This window comes from Salmo salar, chromosome ssa15 (genome assembly GCF_905237065.1).
Source record: "Salmo salar chromosome ssa15, Ssal_v3.1, whole genome shotgun sequence".
In the NCBI taxonomy this organism is placed as follows: Eukaryota; Metazoa; Chordata; class Actinopteri; order Salmoniformes; family Salmonidae; genus Salmo; species Salmo salar.
The window spans coordinates 55986651-56007141 of NC_059456.1; the positions used below are offsets into that span (position 1 = coordinate 55986651).

Consider the following 20491-nt stretch of genomic DNA (forward strand, 5'->3'; position numbering starts at 1 on the left):
CAGGGCCAGACGGATTACCAGGACATGTACTTTGAGAATGCGCTAACCAAATGGCAAGTGTCTTCACTGACATTTTCAACCTGTCCCTGATTGAGTCTGTAATACCTACATGTTTCAAGCAGACCGCCATAGTCCCTGTACCCAGGAACACCAAGGTAACCTACCTAAATGGCTACCGAGATGTGGGGTCGGTAGCCATGAAGTGCTTTGAAAGGCTCGTCATGGCTCACATCAACAGTCATCCTAGAAACCCTAGACCCACTCCAATTTGCATACCGCCTTAACAGATCCACAGATGATGCAATCTGTATTGCACACCACAAGGCCCTTTCCCACCTGGACAAAAGGAACACCTACATAAGAATGCTGCTCATTAACTACAGCTCAGCATTCAACACCGTAGTGCCCTCAAAGCTCATCACTAAGCTAAGGACCCTGGGACTCAACACCCCCCTCTGCAACTGGATCCCAGACTTCCTGACTGGCCACCGCCAGTTGGTAAAGGTAGGCAACAGCACACCTGCCACGCTGATCTTCAACACGGGGCCTCACTGGGGTGCATCCTTAGTCCCCTTCTGTACTGTCTGTTCACCAATGACTGCGTAGCCAAGCACGACTCGTTCTCTGATCGCACCGAATAGTTTCAAACTGAAATAGATTTTTCCTGTACTTATCGGAGCCCATATGCGTAATGAATCGTCTTGAAAGGGAAAGATGCACATCCCTACTGCATTATTATTATTTTTTTTAAGTTCCATTGTAAAGTTTAGCCTAATTCCCTCTTCTCTTGATTATAGGCTCTTCAGCCGAGGCACTTGTTAGTCTGAAAGGTACTGTATCGTAACACATTGCATTGATTATCCTTGTGTGTATGTATACAGTGCCTTCAGAAAGAATTCATACCACTTGAGTATTCCGCGTTTTGTTGTTGCAGCCTGAATTCAAAATGGATACAAAAAAAAAATCCTCACCTATCTACATGTAATACCCCATAATGACAAAGAGGAAACAACATGTTTTTATTTTTTTGTGCAAATTTATTGATGATTAAATGCAAATCTAATTTACATGCGTGTTCACACCCCTAAGTCAATACAGAATCACCTTTGGCAGTGATTACAGCTGAGAGTCTTTCTGGGTAAGTCTAAGGTCTTTGCCCACCTCGATTGTACAATATTTGCACATTATTTTTTTTATTCTTCGAGCTCTGTCAAGTTCATTGTTGAGCATTGCTAGACAGATATTTTTCTTGCTATTGATTTTCAAGCACATTTAAGTCAAAACTGTAACTCTGCCATTCAGGAACTGTCTTCTTGGCAACCAGCTCCGGTGTAGATTTGGCCTTGTGTTTTAGGTTAGTTTCTTGCTGAAAAGTGATTTTGGCTCCCAGTGGCTGTTGTAAAGCAGACTGAACCAGTTTTCCTCTAGGGTTTTACCTGTGCTTAGCTCTATTCATTTTATCCTAAAATAACTCCCTAGTCCTTGCCGATAACAAGTATACCCATAACATGATGCAGAAATACCATGCTTTAAAATATGAAGTGGTACTTAGCCTGTCTGGGCCAGTGGGATGCTTGCGTCCCACCCTAATCAACAGCCAGTGGAAGCGCGTCGCGCTAAATGCAAAACCTCAAATGCTATAACTTCAATTTCTCAAACATATGACTATTTTACACCGTTTTATAGATACACCTCTCCTGAATCGAACCACGTTGTCCGATTTCAAAAAGGCTTTACAGCAAAAGCAAAACATTAGATTATGTCAGCAGAGTACCCAGCCAGAAATAATCACACAGCCATTTTCAAAGCAACTAGCATGCATCACAAATACCCAAAACACAGCTAAATGCAGCACTAACATTTGACAACCTTCATCAGATGACACTCCTAGAACATCATGTTACACAACACATGCATTTTTTGTTCGATAAAGTTCATATTTATATAAAAAAACAGCATTTTACATCGGCGCATGACGTTCAGAAAATCTTTTCCCTCAAATGCTTCCGATTAATTAGCGCTACAATTTACAAAATTACTATTCGAAAACATTGTTAAAATGTAATATTGTCATTCAAAGACTTATAGATTAACATGTCTTGAATGCCATCTCTTTGCCAGATTTAAAAATAATTTTACTGGGAAATCACACTTCGCAATAAACGACGTGGTATGCCCAGAAAAAAAGTCTAGGCTATAAATGTTGGAGCCATCTTGGAACGATCAACCATCAAAAATACTATTGTAAATAATCCCTTACCTTTGATTATCTTTATCAGAAGGCACTTCTAGGAATCCCAGGTCCATACCAAATGTAGTTTTGTTCAAAAAAGTTAATAATTTATGTCCCAATAGTGTTAGCGCGCTCCGAAGGCTAGTGAAAATGTACCGTGTGCATCTGAGTTGTCGTCAGGAATGAGCAAAAAAAATATATTTAAGTTCGTTCAAACATGTCAAACGTTGTATAACATAAATCTTTAGGGGCTTTTTCGACCAGGGCTTCAATAATATTCCATTGGGACGGTTGCATTGTCTTTCAAAACGTTTCGAAAAGGGAGAGTACCCATGGGCGCCGACGTCACAATCGTAATGGCCCATCCCCTGTGACCAGGCTCTCTTTCAGTCAATTTTGATAGTAGGAGACTCAAACCACTTTGTAAAGACTGGGGACATCTAGTGGAAGCCATAGGAAGTGCTACATGAATCACAAGCCCCTGTGTGTTTCAATGGCAAATGTTTGAAGTGATATCGACACAGATTTCAGTTTCCTGTCAGGATTTGTCTCAGGGTTTTGACTGCCATATGAGTTCTGTTATACTCACAGACACCATTCAAACAGTTTTAGAAACTTTAGGGTGTTTTCTATCCAAATCAAACAATTATATGCATATTCTAGTTACTGGGCAGGAGTAGTAACCAGATTAAATCGGGTACGTTTTTTTATCCGGCCGTGCAAATACTGCCCCCTAGCCCTAACAGGTTAGTTAATGTCGAGCCCTGCTGCGAGTGGTGCGCGTAGGGCCTATACCAATGTGTAGCCGTTAGCGATCCTTACAATAACCTAACCCAGTGGTCGCCAACCGGTCGATCGCATTCCTAGTCGATCAACAAATATTTCTGTAGAAAAGCCAACGAACGATAAAAGGCTTACGCTCCTTTTTTAAAATCGTGTGGAGCTGTTGCCGGTAGGTGCACTTGATTCAAAAGTCCTGCGCACCGGGTAAGCAGTGTTCCCATGACCCTGGCCACAGCCAAATTGAATAGGTTACTAGCCTACGTAAGATTTAATAACTTTTAAAACCATGACCACAGAGAGACTGTCTACGAATACAGCAAAGAGCTGCTGTTTTTATGAGTGAGTTCATGTTAAAAGTTAATATTCAGCACTACCACTGTTTTTATTCAACACTATTACAAAATACTCTTCTCCGTACTTCTGCTCGGGCTGCAGCTGCAATGAATGAGTAGCCAAGTATTGATAGCCCAGCGTTTTATTATTATTAGTAGCTCGTCGTGTTGATTTTAATATTAAGGAATATTTAACTTTCTCTGGTCATAGGAACAACATGAATTTGTGCATGAGACATGCGGTTCGACTTGAGTTTCGCCATCAGGTGGAAGACGGTGTCCCCGCTCTCTGGTCAGTCTCACCGGAGGAAAGGAAGGAGAGCAGTGCCCATGAGTGGCGGTTGGGAAAAATCAGAATTCCAAGTCGGAAACTCGGGCATCTTTCTAGAGCCCCTACTTTTCGACCTGAAGATCACGGACTTTGTGATTTGACCTCGTTGACCATCAGATGCAGGTACCATCAGTCCAGTAAAATAAAAAAGCTAATTATTTCAAATCATGCTTCACAGTGCCTCACAAGTGCTAAACCAACTGATCTATTTCATCAAAGCTCGAGTTTTGAAAAATAATATGGTCTGATTTACAATATTGGCAGGCCAATCATAAACCCAATATGGTGTGATAATGTATTAGGCCTACTGCCCAAACCTCATTCCTACAAAACTGTTTGTGTGAGGTTAAGGTAAAACTGCAAAAGTGATCTTGACTCAGAAAAGGTTGGTGACCACAGGCCTAACCCTTTCGGGCAATTGAAAGGTATCAGCAACGTAACCTATGCCTACCTGGCAGAATCACACATACTTGCATTAATCCAGTGGCCATTTGTGTAGAAAACTCCATCACAAGTGTGCTACAACACCACTAGCCACACAACAGTCTGGATGGTGCGCACCTGAACTAAAGACCTCAATGTGGTTTAAGCATTGTTGTTCACTTAGAAAAACAACACAATTGGATGTTCTATTAAATAGTGATTGGGATTTTTTTTGTCACAACTGGTGTAGACTTCACAGTAAATGCTTTCTTACGAGCCCTTCCTAACATTGCAGAGATTAAAGATAAAAATAGTAAGAACAGGAAAAAAAATGTATGCACAAGAATGGAGCTATTCAGAAAGTTCACAAACACATGGACTTTTTCCACATTATTGTATTGTAGCCTGAATTAAAAATAGTATAAATTAAGATGTTTGTGTCACTGGTCTACACACACACACACACACACACACACAAACACACACACTCTACACCAAAATGTCAAAGTGGAATTATATATACACACATTTTCTTTTTTACAAATTAATGAAAGGTATTCAAAACCCTTTCTTACGGCAAGCCACAATACATTCTGGAGTAAAAATGTGCTTAACAAGTTAGGGGAGGGTTTGACCGGGGTAATTTGATCGTAACTGACTTGCCTAGTTAAATAAACATTTTGAAAATTCACATAATAAAGGACTCTAATAGTGTTTAACATTATGTTTTTAATGTCTACCTCATTTCTGTACCCCACATATACAATCATCTGTAAGGTCCCCCAGTAGAGAAGTGCATTTCAAACACTGATTCAACCACAAAGATCAGGGAGGTTTTCCAATGCCTCATAAAGAAGGGCACCTATTGGTAGATGGGTAAACAAATTATAAAAACAGACAATGAATATCACTTTAAGCATTGTGAAGTTATTAATTACAGTTTGTATCAATACACCTAGTCACTACAAAGACACAGGTGTCCTTCCTAACTCAGTTACCGGAAACGAAGGAAACCGCTCAGGGATTTAAACATGAGGCCAATGGTGACTTTAAAACAGTTGCAGAGTTTAATATAGTTTAATGGCTGTGATAGGAGAAAACTGAGGACAGATCAACAACATTGTAGTTACTCCAAAATACTATCCTAAAAGACAGTGAAAAGATGGAAGCCTGTACAGAACAAACAAATATTCCAAAACATGCATCCTGTTTGCAACAAGGCACTAAAGTAATACTGTAAAAACGTGGCAAAGCAATACTTTTTGTCCCGAATATGTTTGGGGCAAATACAATACTTTACTGAGTACCACTCTCCATAATTTCAAGCATAGCCATATCATGTTATGGGTATGCTTGTAAACATTAAGGTTTGGGGAGATTTTCAGGGTAAAAAAAGAAACTGAAGGGAGCTAAGCAAAATCTTAGAGGAAAAACTAGTTCAGTCTGCTTCCACCTGACACTGGGAGATGAATTCACCTTTGAGCATGACAATAACCTAAAACACATGGCCAAATCTACACTGGGGTTGCTTAACAAAAAGACAGTGAATGTTTGAGTGGCCAAGTTAAAGTTTTGACTTAAATCTACATGAAAATGTATGGCAAGACCTGAAAATGAATCAACAACCAATTTGACAGACGCTGAAGAATTTTGAAAATTATATTTTTTTAAAAGACAAATGTTGCATAATCCAAGTGTGTAAAGCACTTAGTCTTACCCAGAATGACTCAACTGTAATATCTGCCAAAAAGGTTCTTCTACAAAGTACTTACTCAGGGGTGTGAATACTAATGTAAATGAGATAGCAAATGTATTGAAAATGAAATACAGATGCTAACAAATTGTAAAAAACGGTTTTCACTTTGTCATTATGGGGTATTTTGTGTAAATCTATTTAATCCATTTTGAATTGAGGCTGAAATATAATCTCGAATAAGGGGTATGAATACTTTAAGGAACTCTATAAAGAGTACCAGTACCACATCAGCGTGCAGAAATATGAGACATTTGAGGTAGATACAATGCATTTGGAAAGTATTGGCTCCCGAGTGGCTCAGCGTTCTAAGGCACTACAGACCCTGGTTCGATCCCAGGCTGTATCACAACCGGCCGTGATCGGGAGACCCATAGGGCGGCGCACAATTGGCCCAGCATCGTCCTGGTTAGGGTTTGGCCGGTGTAGGCCGTCATTATAAATAATAATTTGTTCTTAACGGACTTGCCTAGTTAAATAAATAATTCAGAACTTGACTTTTTCCACATTGTTACATTGCAGCCTTATTCTAAAATTGATCAAAAAATAATATCTACACACAATTGAGCTCAGGTGCATCCTGTTTACATTGATCATCCTTGATCGGCGTCCACCTGTGGTGAATTCAGCTGATTGGACATGATTTGGAAAGGCACACACCTGTCTATATATGGTCCCACAGATGACAGTGCATGTCAGAGCAAAAACCAAGCCACCAGTTCGAAGGAATTGTCATTAGCGCTCCAAGAAATGATTGTGTTGAGGGGAAGGGTAGGTCTGGGGAAGGGTACAAAAAAAAAGTCTCTGCTGCATTGAAGGTCCGTAAGAACACAGTGGCCTCCATCATTCTTAAATGGATGAAGTTTGGAACCACCAAGACTCTTCCTAGAGCTGGCCGCCTGGCCAAACTGAGCAATATGGGGAGAAGGGCCTTTGACAGGGAAGTGACCAAGAACCCAATGGTCACTCTGACAGAGCTCCAGAGTTCCTCTGTGGAGATGGGAGAACCTTCCAGAAGGACAACCATCTCTGCAGCACTCCACCAATCAGGCCTTCATTGTAGTGGCCAGACAGAAGCCACTCATTAAAAAATGCACATGACAGCCCGCTTGGAGTTTGCCAAAAGGCATCGAAAGGACTTTAACCCAAGAGAAACAAAATTCCCCGATGAAACCAAGACTGAACTCTTTGGCCTGAATGCCAAGCGTCACGTCTGGTGGAAACATGGCACCATCCCTATAGTGAAGCATGGTGGTGGCAACATCATGCTGTGGGAAGGTTTTTCAGCAGCAGGGTCTGGGAGACTAGTCAGGATCAAGGGAAAGATGAACAGAGCAAAGTACAGAGATATCCTTGATGAAAACCTGCTCCATAGGGCTCAGGACATCAGACTGGGGTGAAGGTTCACCTTCCAACAGGACAATGACCCTAAGCACACAGCCAAGACAACGCAGTCGTGACTTTAGGACAAGTCTCAAGTACAGGTGTGCCAAGCTTGTAGCGTCATACCCAAGAAGACTCTAGGCTTTAATCGCTGCCGAAGCCTGCAAACGTATCATGTGGAATGCCATTTTATCTAACCTTTTCTACCGATCTGTGTGCCAGTCATATGCACATTTTCATGGAACAGTTTCATTTCCTTCAACAAAGTACAAAGTAAAGAGTCTGAATACTGATGTAAATGTTATTTCATTTTTTGTTTTTGCAAACATTTCAAAAAACGTGTTTTTGCTTTGTCATTATGGGGTATTGTGTGTAGATTGATGAGTTAGGAAAAACAATTTTATCCATTTTAGAATAAGGCTGTAACGTAAGAAATAGAGGTCGACCGATGATTTTTCAACACCGACACCGATTATTGGAGGACCAATAAAAGCTGACACCGATTATTGAAGGACCAATAAAAGCTGATATCGATTTAAAAAAGAAAAAATAGCCACTTTTTATATATACACATTTGTAATAATGACAATTACAACAATACTGAATGAACACTAACTTAATATAATACATAAATAAAATAAATTTAGTATCAAATAATGAAACATGTTCAGTTTGGTTAAAATAATGCAAAAATGGTGTTAGAGAAGTAAAAGTGCAATATGTGCCTTGTAAAAAAGCTAATGTTTAAGTTTCTTGCTCAGAACATGAGCATATGAAAGCCGGTGATTCCTTTTAACATGAGTCTTCAATATTCCCAGTTAAGAAGTTTTAGGTTGTAGTTATAGGACTATTTATCTCTATACCATTTGTATTTCATATACCTTTGACTATTGGATGTTCTTATAGGCACTATAGTATTGCCAGCCAATCTCGGGAGTTGATAGGCTTGAAGTCATAAACAGCACTGTGCTTCAAGCATTGTGAAGAGCTGCTGATTTGTAATGCACTGTACACAAAGGAAGGGTAAAGTGACTAGGCATCAGAACAGATCAGAGTAAAATGAACAGAGTAGCAGCAGCAAATTATGTGTGAGTGTATGTGTGTTGTGTCGGTATGTGTGAATGTGTGTGGGTTGTGTGTGTGAGAGTGTATACAGTTGAAGTCGGAAGTTTACACACACTTAGGTTGGAGTCATTAAAACTTGGTTGTTTTTCAACCACTCCACAAATGTCTTGTTACAAACTATAGTTTTGGCAAATCGGTTAGGACATCTACTTTGTGCATGACACAAGTCATTTTTCCAACAATTGTTTACAGACAGATTATTTCACTTATAATTCACTGTATCACAATTCCATTGGGTCAGAAGTTTACATACAGTAAGTTGACTGTGCCTTCAAACAGCTTGGAAAACTCCAGAAAATGATGTCATGGCTTTAGAAGCTTCTGATAGACTCAAATGACATCAATTGAGTCAATTGGATGTGTACCTGTGGATGTATTTCAAGGCCTACCTTCAAACTCAGTGCCTCTTTGCTTGACATCATGGGAAAATCAGCCAAGACCTCTGAATTTTTTTAATATTTTTTTTTTTTAGACCTCCACAAGTCTGGTTCATCCTTGGGAGCAATTTACAAATGCCTGAAGGTACCACATTCATCTATACACACAATAGTACGCAAGTATAAACACCATGGAACCACGCAGCCGTCATACCGGTCAGGAAGGAGACGCGTTCTGTCTCCTAGAGATAAATGTACTTTGGTGCGAAAAATGAACAGCAGCAAAGGACCTTGTGAAGATGCTGGATGAAACAGGTAAAAAAGTACCTATATCCACAGTAAAACGAGTCCTATATCGACATAACCTGAAAGGCCGCTAAGCAAGGAAGAAGCCACTGCTCCAAAACCACCATAAAATAGCCAGACTACAGTTTGCATCTGCACATGAGAACAAAGAACGTAGTTTTTGGAGAAATGTCCTCTAGTCTGATGAAACAAAAATAGAACTGTTTGGCCATAATGACCATCGTTATGTTTGGAGGAAAAAGGGGGAGGCTTGCAAGCCGAAAAACAGCATTGAAACTGTGAAGAACGGGGGGTGGCAGCATCATGTTGTGGGGGTGCTTTGCTGCAGGAGGGACTGGTGCACTTCACAAAATAGATGACATCGTAAGGAAGGACAATTATGTGCACAAATTAAAACATCAGTCAGGAAGTTAAAGCTTGGTTGCAAATGGGTCTTCCAAACGGACTATGACCCCAAGCATACTTCCAAAGTTGTGGCAAAATGGCTTAAGGACAACAAAGTCAAGGTATTGGAGTGGACATCACAAAGCCCTGAAAAAAAAAAACTGAAAAAGCATGTGCGAGCAAACCTGACTCAGTGACACCAGCTCTGTCAGGAGGAAAGGGCCAAAATTCACCCACCTTATTGTGGGAAGCTTGTGGAAGGCTACTCGAAACGTTTGACCCAAGTTCAACAATTTAAAGGCAATGCTATCAAATACTAATTGAGTGCATGTAAACTTCTGACCCACTGGGGAATGTGATGAAAGAAAAGCTGAAATAAATCATTCTCACTACTATTATCTGACATTTCACATTCTAAAAATAAAGTGGTGATCCTAACTGACCTAAGACATGGAATTTTTACTAGGATTGCATGTCATGAATTGTGAAAAACTGAGTTTAAATGTATTTGGCTAAGGTGTATGTAAACTTCCGACTTCAATTGTATATAGTCTAGTGAGTGTGCGTAGAGGCAGTGCAGATAGTTTGGGTACCATTAATTGAATATTTAGCAGTCTTCTTGCTTGGAGGTAGAAGCTGTCTCTGAGCCTGTTGGTCTGAGAGCCGATGCTCTGGTATCGTTTGCCGGATGTAGCAGAGTGAACAGTCTATGGCATGGGTGTCTGGAGTCCCATGTAATTTTGTCAGCAGCTGATTGTCATGCAGAAGACTGCCGGTCTCACGGTAACTGACCGTTAGTTAACATAAACACGTTTATCATCCCCAGGCCGCCAAGAAGCTGATTAGAACATATATTTTTTTTATGTCTAATAAATCTATTGAATATACACCATCACAATAAATCCATTTATTTTAGGCAGGTCTAAAGAAACATGATATGTAGAACATTTATTTCAGAAGAACAGAATATGAGTTATCTGTCTATGCTCCATGCCATAGGCTGCATGCTTGTTCATTTAGCTGACAAGAAATCTTAAGTCCTGTGCCATTATTTAAAATTATATAATTTTTATAGTAAGAGTATAATTTAACTGAATCAAATAGAAATGATATTTTTCCCATTCCGGAGCGAGTGTGTTCAGATGAAGTGGCTATGTTGAACATAAAAGTGATCGTTTGAAACAGGTCCTATACACTAGATTTAGTGTTACTTGGCAACTTTAGCTGTGAATAAAACAAACCTTACAAATCTAAAGATATGGCCTGCATGATGCAACTATAGGATATTGATGATTTGAGAAAGTGGCAAAAAAAGCATGCAGTCTGTTCCTTGCCTCAGGCTGCACACTGTTCATCAAGTGATCTTATGTTCACCCATCAGACTATTCTCAATGTAATCTCGTCTTTACTAATATGTAAAATTAGTTTTGATTCAGAAAGGCCCATTATCAAATGGACAGGAAACGGGCAAGAGATAAAATACATGTCATCCGTATGTACTGGAAGAGTGAATGGAGGCCACTTTCCTGTCGGTTAATTTTTCACTCATGAGGGTGTGAGGGTAGGCTACTCCGGTTATTTTGAGGTGCCACAGGTGATATTGCCCTTAACTCTGTATACCATTGGCTCTCCAACCCTGTTCCTGCAACTACCCAGTGCTTAATTTGGGAAATCAAGTTAAATCTGTTGGGGAACATCAATTGTTACATGTTTTCACAACAGAACATATTTAATTAAACTGTTGACATCCACTCTCTCTGTGCGCTGGAGAAAGGAATGAAGGAGATATGGGAGGACATGGAAACAGTGGTTGAGATATTCTGTAGCAAAAAGGTAAAAAAAAAAAAAAAAAAAAATCATATTACTAGGCTATTCAAAATCAAATTCACTATAATTGTAGGCCAACTCTGAATTTACTTAATTTAGGCTAGACCAATTATGGTATATTGTGTGTAGATTGATTAGAACATTGAATAAATGTTAGAGTAAGGCTTTAACAAAACAAAATGTTGAAAAGTCTAGAGGTCTGAATACTTTCCGAATGCACTGTTTGTGTTTTAATATAATCAACTACATATGCATTGAGCGTATCTGATGCTTTAAGCTTACTGTTTGATGAAATATGACAAATGACTCAAGAGGGAGCCTGAGATCAACCCCCCCCCCAAAAAAAGTACAGTCAACATCAGTTGAGACAAATAATTTACCTGTCCATCTTCCTCCCACTCCTACTGGCTTTTGTGGATTCTGCCGCTACTCCCCTGAAGTTGCCATTCATAGGCTAAATGAGTAGTCTGCAAACTTTCATGTGGAATGCCAATTTATCTAACCATTTCTACCGATCAGCGTGCCAGTCATATACACATTTTCATGGAACAGTTTAATTTCCTTTATAATAACGCCTTCGTATCTCAAATGATTGTCATGTGGTTAATCAAAATTCTATCCAAATCTAAATGAAAATGATAAACCTAAAAAGTAACTTCTATTGCCAACTATGTAAAAATAGCCTTTAAAGCCAACAGACAAAACCATTGCAGCATGCAGGTAGAAAATATCCTGATAAAAATAAATACCTTATAAATCACATTGGGCTACAAATGGCCTGTCTACCACAAACTTGAAACATTGCATCAACTATTAACTTGGGTCCAGCTGGAAGCTCCTTGCAACATTGTATAAAATATTCTGGGCTCCTCAGAGTTTCCTGAGGCAGTGAGCTCAGGACAGATACCACTGTAGGGTATTTGCGTAAGGGATAAGAAGTAATCAGATAGGCCTATTTTTTACTTTCCACAGGATCAGAGCATTACATGTTTCCCTTTCCTGCAAAGTGGTTATGGAAAGGGAAATAGCTGGTAAGATTTTTCAAGTACATTGAGGAGTTGGCATTCTCAATTGATGTAAAAACAGACTTGGTTTTCTTCATGTTTGAGGTGAAGAATACATTAATGATCTGTGGTTTTTCTCAAACTAGTGGTGGCGTGTTAGGCCAATCAGAAACACTAATCAGATCCCCAAATGGGCACATTCTTATGCCTACATTTGCACGCAGGCCAGGTAGCCAATAGGCCTACTTCTATGCGTAATCAAGTGCGCTTCCTTACTCAACATTGACTGGAGCACTCCAAATAAAAAACAATGACTAAAGTGACAAAACTCTTAAATGGAATGAAATAAATCAAAACTTGTCTTTCACAAGTGTAGAATAGGTTGTGCTCGCCGCAAACAATGTGTCCACTCTGACAATAAGAACGGTAAAAGACCGGAATAATAATAATAATATATTGAATGCATTAACAGAAATTACCGCAACCAAACAAACGGTAAATATACTACTGGTGATATACAGTACCAGTCAAAAGTTGGGAAAACTACTCATTCGACAGATTGTCTTTATTTTTACTATTTTCTACATTGTAGAATAATAGTGAAGATATCAAAAACATGAAATAACACATGGAATCATGTAGTAACCAAAAAAGTGTGAAACAAATAAAAATATATTTTACATTTTATATTCTTCAAAGTAGCCACCTTTCGCCTTGACAGCTTTGCACACTCTTGGCATTCTCTCAACCAGTTTAACCTGGAATGCTTTTCCAACAGTCTTGAAGGAGTTCCCACATATGCTGAGCACTTGTTGGCTGCTTTTCTTTCACTGCAGTCCAACTCATCCCAAGCCAACTCAATTGGGTTGATGTTGGGTGATTGTCGAGGCCAGGTCATCTGATGCAGAACGCCATCACTCTCCTTGGTAAAATAGCCCTTACACAGCCTGGAGGTGTGTGGTGTTATTGTCCTGTTGAAAAACAAATGATAGTCCCACTAAGCGTAAACCAAATAGGACGGCTTATCGCTGCAGAATGCTGTGGTAATCATGCTGGTTAAGTGTGCCTAGAATTCTAAATAAATACTCTGCATCTCACGAAGACACGACGGTTGGAACCAAAAATCTCCAATTTGGACTCATCAGACCAAAGGACAGATTTCCACCGATCTAACGTCTATTGCTCATGTTTCTTGGCCCAAGCAAGTCTCTTCTTCTTACAGGTGTCCTTTAGTGGTTTCTTTGCAGCAATTTGACCATGAAGGCCTGATTCACGCAGTCTCCTCTGCACAGTTGATGTTGAGATGTGTCTTTTACTTGAACTCTGAAGAATTATTTGGGCTGCAATTTCTGAGGCTGGTAACTAATGAACTTATGCTCGGCAGCAGATGTAACTCTGCGTCTTCCTTTCCTGTGGCGGTCCACATGACAGCCAGTTTGATCATAGGGCTTGATGGTTTTTGCAACTGCACAACATTTTTCCGGATTGACTGACCATGTCTTAAGGTAATGATGGACTGTTGTTTCTCTTTGCTTATTTGAGCTGTTCTTGCCATAATATGAACTTGGTCTTTTACCAAATAGGGCTATCTTCTGTATACCACCCCATACCTTGTCACAACACAACTGATTGGCTCAAACGCATTAACCTGTTTAGGATATGGGGCAGTATTTTCACGGCCAGATAAAAAAACGTACCCGATTTAATCTGGTTATTACTCCTGCCCAGAAACTAGAATATGCATATAATTGTTTGATTTGGATAGAAAATACCCTAAAGCTTCTAAAACTGTTTGAATGGTGTCTGTGAGTATAACAGAACTCATATGGCAGGCCAAAACCTGAGAAGATTCCCTACAGGAAGTGCCCTCTCTGACCATTTCTTGGCCTTCTATAGCGTCTTTATCGAAAACAGAGGATCTCTGCTGGAACGTGACATTTTCTAAGGCTCCCATAGGCTCTCAGAAGGCGCCAGAACGGGGAATGATGACTCTGCAGTCCCTGGCTGAAAAACAGTAGAGCTCTTGGAAAGTGGTCGTTCTGAGAACAAATGACACGGGCGAGCGCGCGTGCATGTGAAAACTCAATTTTCAATTTTCAGTGTTTGAACAAAAAAAAGGTCTCCCGGTCGGAATATTATCGCTGTTTTACAAGAAAAATCGCATAAAAATTGATTTTAAACAGCGTTTGACATGCTTCGAAGTACGGTAATGAAATGTTTTGTCACGATACGCGCCGGCGCGTCACCCATCGGATAGTGACTTGAACGCACGAACAAAACTGAGCTATTTGGATATAACTATGGATTATTTGGAACCAAAACATTGGGTGTTGAAGTAGAAGTCCTGGGAGCGCATTCTGACGAAGAACAGCAAAGGTAATCAAATTTTTCTTATAGTAAATCTGAGTTTGGTGAGGGCCAAACTTGGTGGGTGTCAAATTAGCTAGCCGTGATATCTACTCAGAATATTGCAAAATGTGCTTTCACCGAAAAGCTATTTTAAAATCTGACACCGCGATTGCATAAAGGAGTTCTGTATCTATAATTCTTAAAATAATTATGTTTTTTGTCAACGTTAATCGTGAGTAATTTAGTAAATAAACCGGAAGTTTGCGGTGGGTATGCTAGTTCTGAACAAAACATGCTAATGTAAAAAGCTGGTTTTTGATATAAATATGAACTTGATTGAACAAAACATGCATATATTGTATAACATAATGTCCTAGGGTTGTCATCTGATGAAGATCATCAAAGGTTAGTGCTGCATTTAGCTGTGGTTTTGGTTTTTGTGACATATATGCTAGCTTAAAAAATGGGTGTGTGATTATTTCTGGCTGGGTACTCTCCTGACATAATCTAATGTTTAGCTTTCGCTGTAAAGCCTTTTTGAAATCGGACAATGTGGTTAGATAAAGGAAAGTCTTATCTTTCAAATGGTGTAAAATAGTCATATGTTTGAGAAATTTGAAATTATAGCATTTAAGGTTTTTCGTATTTCGCGCCAGGCGCTACCATTGGATATTGGTAAGGTGTTCCGCTGTCCATTTAAATGAAACTGGTATACTTCATTACAATTTTGGTCTTTAATGCAGGGCAGACAAGTTCCTTACTTTTCCCCCAACTATTAAATCCAGTTTTTACATGTTAACCCCCGCCCCAAATCTAAATCTAATATGGACCGCAATGTTTTGTTCTGGTACACCCTATCAACAACAGGTGAAATATCAAGGGCGCCAAATTTGAAAACAATTAAATGTCATAATTCAAATTTCTCAAACATACAACTATCTTACACCCTTTGAAAGATAAACATCTCCTTAACATCTCCTTAATCTTGTCCGATTTCAAAAAGGCTTTACGGCGAAAGAATAAAGTTATGTTAGGACAGTACATTGAAAATAGCTGTGTGTAATGTTTTGTCAATGCAAAGACGGGCGTCACCAAAAGCAGAAAAACAGCTAAAATTATGCACTAACCTTTGACAATCTTCATCAGATGACACTCCTAGGACATTATGTTAGACAATACATGCATTTTTTGTTCTCTCAAGTTCATATTTATATCCAAAATCAGCATTTTACAATGGCGTTGATGTTGAGAAAATATTTTCCCTCCAATACCGCCAGTCAATCAGCACAACAAATTAAATAATTACTATTCGAAACCATTGGTAAAATATTATATTGTCATTCAAAGAATTATAGATTAACCTGTTAGGGCTAGGGGGCAGTATTGACACGGCCTGATAAAAAACGTACCCGATTTAATCTGGTTACTACTCCTGCCCAGTAACTAGAATATGCATATAATTATTGGCTTTGGATAGAAAACAACCTAAAGTTTCTAAAACTGTTTGAATGGTGTCTGTGAGTATAACAGAACTCAAATGGCAGGCCAAAACCTGAGAAGATTCCATGCAGGAAGTGGCCTGTCTGACAACTTGTGTTTCATCTTGGCTCTTTTTATTGAAGACTGAGGATCTTTGCAATAACGTGACACTTCCTACGGCTCCCATAGGCTCTCAGAGCCCGGGAAAAAGCTGAACGATATCGAGGCAGCCTCTGGCTGAAACACATTATCGCTTTTGGCAAGTGGCCGATCAGAGTACTATGGGCTTAGGCGCGTGCCCGAGTCGACCGAATGCTTTATTTTCTTTCGTCTGTTTACCTAAACGCAGAATCCTGGTCGGAATATTATCGCTTTTTTACGAGAAAAATGGCATAAAAATTCATTTTAAACAGCGGTTGACATGCTTCGAAGTACGGTAATGGAATATTTAGAATTTTTTTGTCACGAATTGCGCCATGCTCGTCACCCTTATTTACCCTTTCGGATAGTGTCTTGAACGCACGAACAAAACGCCGCTGTTTGGATATAACTATGGATTATTTTGAACCAAACCAACATTTGTTATTGAAGTAGAAGTCCTGGGAGTGCATTCTGACGAAGAACAGCAAAGGTAATAACATTTTTCTTATAGTAAATGTGACTTTCCTGAGTGCTAAACTTGCTGGGTGTCTAAATAGCTAGCCCTGTGATGCCGGGCTATCTACTGAGAATATTGCAAAATGTGCTTTCACCGAAAAGCTATTTTAAAATCGGACATATCGAGTGCATAGAGGAGTTCTGTATCTATAATTCTTAAAATAATTGTTATGTTTTTTGTGAACGTTTATCGTGAGTAATTTAGTAAATTCACCGGCAGTGTTCGGTGGGAATGCTAGTCACATGCTAATGTAAAAAGCTGGTTTTTGATATAAATATGAACTTGATTGAACAAAACATGCATGTATTGTATAACATAATGTCCTAGGGTTGTCATCTGATGAAGATCAAAGGTTAGTGCTGCATTTAGCTGTGGTTTGGGTTTATGTGACATTATATGCTAGCTTGAAAAATGGGTGTCTGATTATTTCTGGCTGGGTACTCTGCTGACATAATCTAATGTTTTGCTTTCGTTGTAAAGCCTTTTTGAAATTGGACAGTGTGGTTAGATTAACGAGAGTCTTGTCTTTAAAATGGTGTAAAATAGTCATACGTTTGAAAAATTGAAGTTTTTGCATTTGAGGTTTTTGAATAACGCGCCACGGGATTACATTGGCTGTTACGTAGGTGGGACGATTTGGTGCCACCTACCCTAGAGAGGTTAACATCTCGTGAACGCAACCGCATTGCCAGATTTAAAAATAACTTTACTGGGAAAATCACACTTTGCAATAAACGAGGTGCTGTGCTCAGAAAAATAGGCTTGGCGATACAGACTAGGCGCCATGTTGGAGATCTAAAATCAAAAATACTATGTAAATATTCCCTTACCTTTGATTATCTTCATCAGAAGGCACTTCCAGGAATCCCAGGTCCATAACAAATGTAGTTTTGTTCGAAAAAGCTCATAATTTATGTCCAAAAAAAGCTGCGTTAGCGCGTCCTGTAGGCTACTCAAAAACATGAACGTCGCCCGCCGGAATTGTCTTCACCAAAGAGGGGGGGAAAAAATATTTACGTTCGTTCAAACATGTCAAACGTTGTATAGCATAAATCATTAGGGCCTTTTTCAATCAGAACTTCAATAATATTCAAGGCGGACGATTGCATTCTCTTTTAAAACGTATTGGAACGAGAGTACCCAAACATGCACTCGCGCACCATAGCAGTATAGGCCATCCGCTTATGACCAACTTACCAGGCCTCTCGTTCGGTCAGTTTTCACAGTAGAAGACTCAAACCACTGTAAAGACTGTTGACATCTAGTGGATGGCGTAGGAAGTGCTAAATGATTAATACGTCCCTGTGTGTTTCAATGGCATAGGCATAAAAGTAATTCAACACATCAGATATCCACTTACTGTTAGAATTTGTCTCAGGGTTTTGACTGCCATATGAGTTCTGTTATACTTACAGACACCATTCAAACAGTTTTAGAAAATTCAGAGTGTTTTCTATCCAAATCTATTAATAATATGCCTATCCTAGCTTCTGAGTATGTGTAGGAGGCAGTTAAAATGGGCACATATTTCTTTCAAAATTCTCAATACTGCCCCCTAGCCCCAACAGGTTTAACAGAATGTGAATGGCAGAACAGGTGTTGTATGTGGAGGATGAGGGCTGCAGTAGATATCTCAGATAGAACTGCAATACGTAACTTTTTGGGCAACCTGACCAAATTCACATCGAAATGTGAGTTATAGATCTGTCATTCTTATTGAAAGCAAGTCTAAGAAGCAGTAGATCTGTTCTATGTGCGCTATTATTCACTATGCACTGCAGTGTTCTAGAATATTGAACCATTGGCTTTCATACTTTTTGAATTCTCAGCCCAGCTCAAGCAATTTCTCCAACACATTCAAATTAATAGGTTGAGAATTGTGGGGAGGTGCGCAGATGGTGGTCTCAGAGCCTTGTAGCTATGTCACAATGGAACTTCGGAGTCTGTGGACTATGATTTACACTTTAGCCCAGGGACATCTGTATGCAAAAACTAAAAGTGTTGTGACACAAAACAATGCCTATTGGAGAGAATGTCATTTTTATGAACCTAAGTAAGGGTCAATTATTGAGAAAGGCTACCTTGAACAGACAAAGGTAGATACACAGATGGAAAGAATAGCAGGTCGTCTGAGATTGTAGAGAGTTAAATTATAATGCTAGTTAAAGAGGCAATCTGCAGTCAAACATCAATTTTTGGGACTTAATTATATTTACCCATCAATTATTGAATATAACCCATAAATTCCTCATGAGCTAACTGTCTTACCCCATCAGAACCCAAAATATATGCCTGTTTTAATGCAATATTTATAAACAGTAAATGTACCAACAAAAAAAACATGTATTGACCGAGTAAAAAATTGCTTAAAACTATCATTTTTATATCATGGATGGTCATTCCTTGCATCCATAGCTAGCTCTATGAATTTGAGATTTTATATTTATTTTACCTTTATTTAACTAGGCATGTCAGCTAAGAACAAATTCTTATTTACTATGACGGCCTACCCCGGCCAAACCCGGACGACGCTGGGCTAAATTGTGCACCGCCCTTAGGGACTCCCAATCACAGCCGGATGTGATAGTCTGGATTCGAACCAGAGACTGTAGTGACTGACGCCTCTTGCACTGAGATGCAGTGCCTAAAACCGCTGAGCCAATCGGGAGCCCACAAAATACAGTTCACCCCCCATCCCTCAGCATTTTACCAAACAGGGGCAGGGAATTTGCTTTGTTATTGTTCAACTGCAGATATACCCTCTAAATAATACCTAGGAAACTGGCAGTCATTGTGGCTTGGATAGGTTACCAGAAAAATATGTCAGATGACAGCAAGCCAACACAGTATGACGCCTCACATCACCCACTAGACAGCTGTTCTGTCAGTGGCTTTAGATAAGACTGCTGAATCGGCGGCTTGTTTTTAGATGATAGCAGCAAGAAACCTAAGTATATATTTTAGGGAACAGTGGATAATTTAAGCAACTTGCTAACTAGAATGTGTTATTACAACAACAGTAAGTTAGACCTCTCATCATGGTTGGGTAATTATTATCCCATAATTTAGCGTTAGTTACACCCTTGGCTCAAAAATGTGAGTGGATAAAAAGATTCAGAAATGAACAGAACACTCAAACTCAGCTAGGTAACATTAGTTAGTTTAGTCTTTAGCTAACGGACTACAAGGTTGCTATAATTTTGCTAGCAATTATGACCATCGCCTAATTATGTTTAGTGTAACTTAGCTAGTTAACGTTAGCCGATAACTAGCTAGCTAAACTTAGTAACTAACAAGCATTAGCTCACTAGCTAGCTTTTCAGTCTAGACATCGAGAGCTTACAAACACTTCATGGGGGGGGTGCGACAAGTATATAAGGCCTGATAACCGAGTAATAACATCAGGCCTTAAACAACAAATTACCTCACAGAGTAGCATTGGCACCTTAAACGTGTTGTAAAATTCGTGTTATTACTTACTCTCATCTAACAGCTGGTCCATCTCCGCCATCTTGAATTAGCCGCGCCGCTTTTTCAAAGATGTATTGTCAAGATGCATTCTGGGACAGAGGGTGTCTGTCGCGTACAACTAACTCAGCGGTCATCTTTATAATAAACCAGTACATTATTATTTTCAGGTATATAGTTTATGGAAAGGGATGGACAAATTGGGTTACAATGAAATTAATGTATTTAGCTATAGTTGTATAGATCATTGAGAAGACTGGCAGACCTCAAACGTCC

The 20491-nt window shown here is 39.3% G+C and overlaps 1 protein-coding gene across 2 annotated transcripts in view; it reads right to left on the bottom strand.

Annotated features, from left to right (window-relative positions):
* The window catches only part of LOC106571760 (protein lin-9 homolog), a 50593-nt gene extending 30293 nt beyond the window's left edge, over positions 1 to 20300 (bottom strand). Inside the window, exon 1 of one of the 2 annotated variants that reach the window (XM_014145189.2) lies at positions 20228 to 20300. In XM_014145189.2, coding sequence (XP_014000664.2) covers positions 20228 to 20258 — 31 coding nt within the window. In that variant the 5' untranslated portion in view covers positions 20259 to 20300. The remainder of the gene's footprint in view (positions 1 to 20227) is intronic. The other variant, XM_014145190.2, reaches the window with a different exon arrangement.
* Between the last annotated feature and the right edge of the window lie 191 nt (positions 20301 to 20491).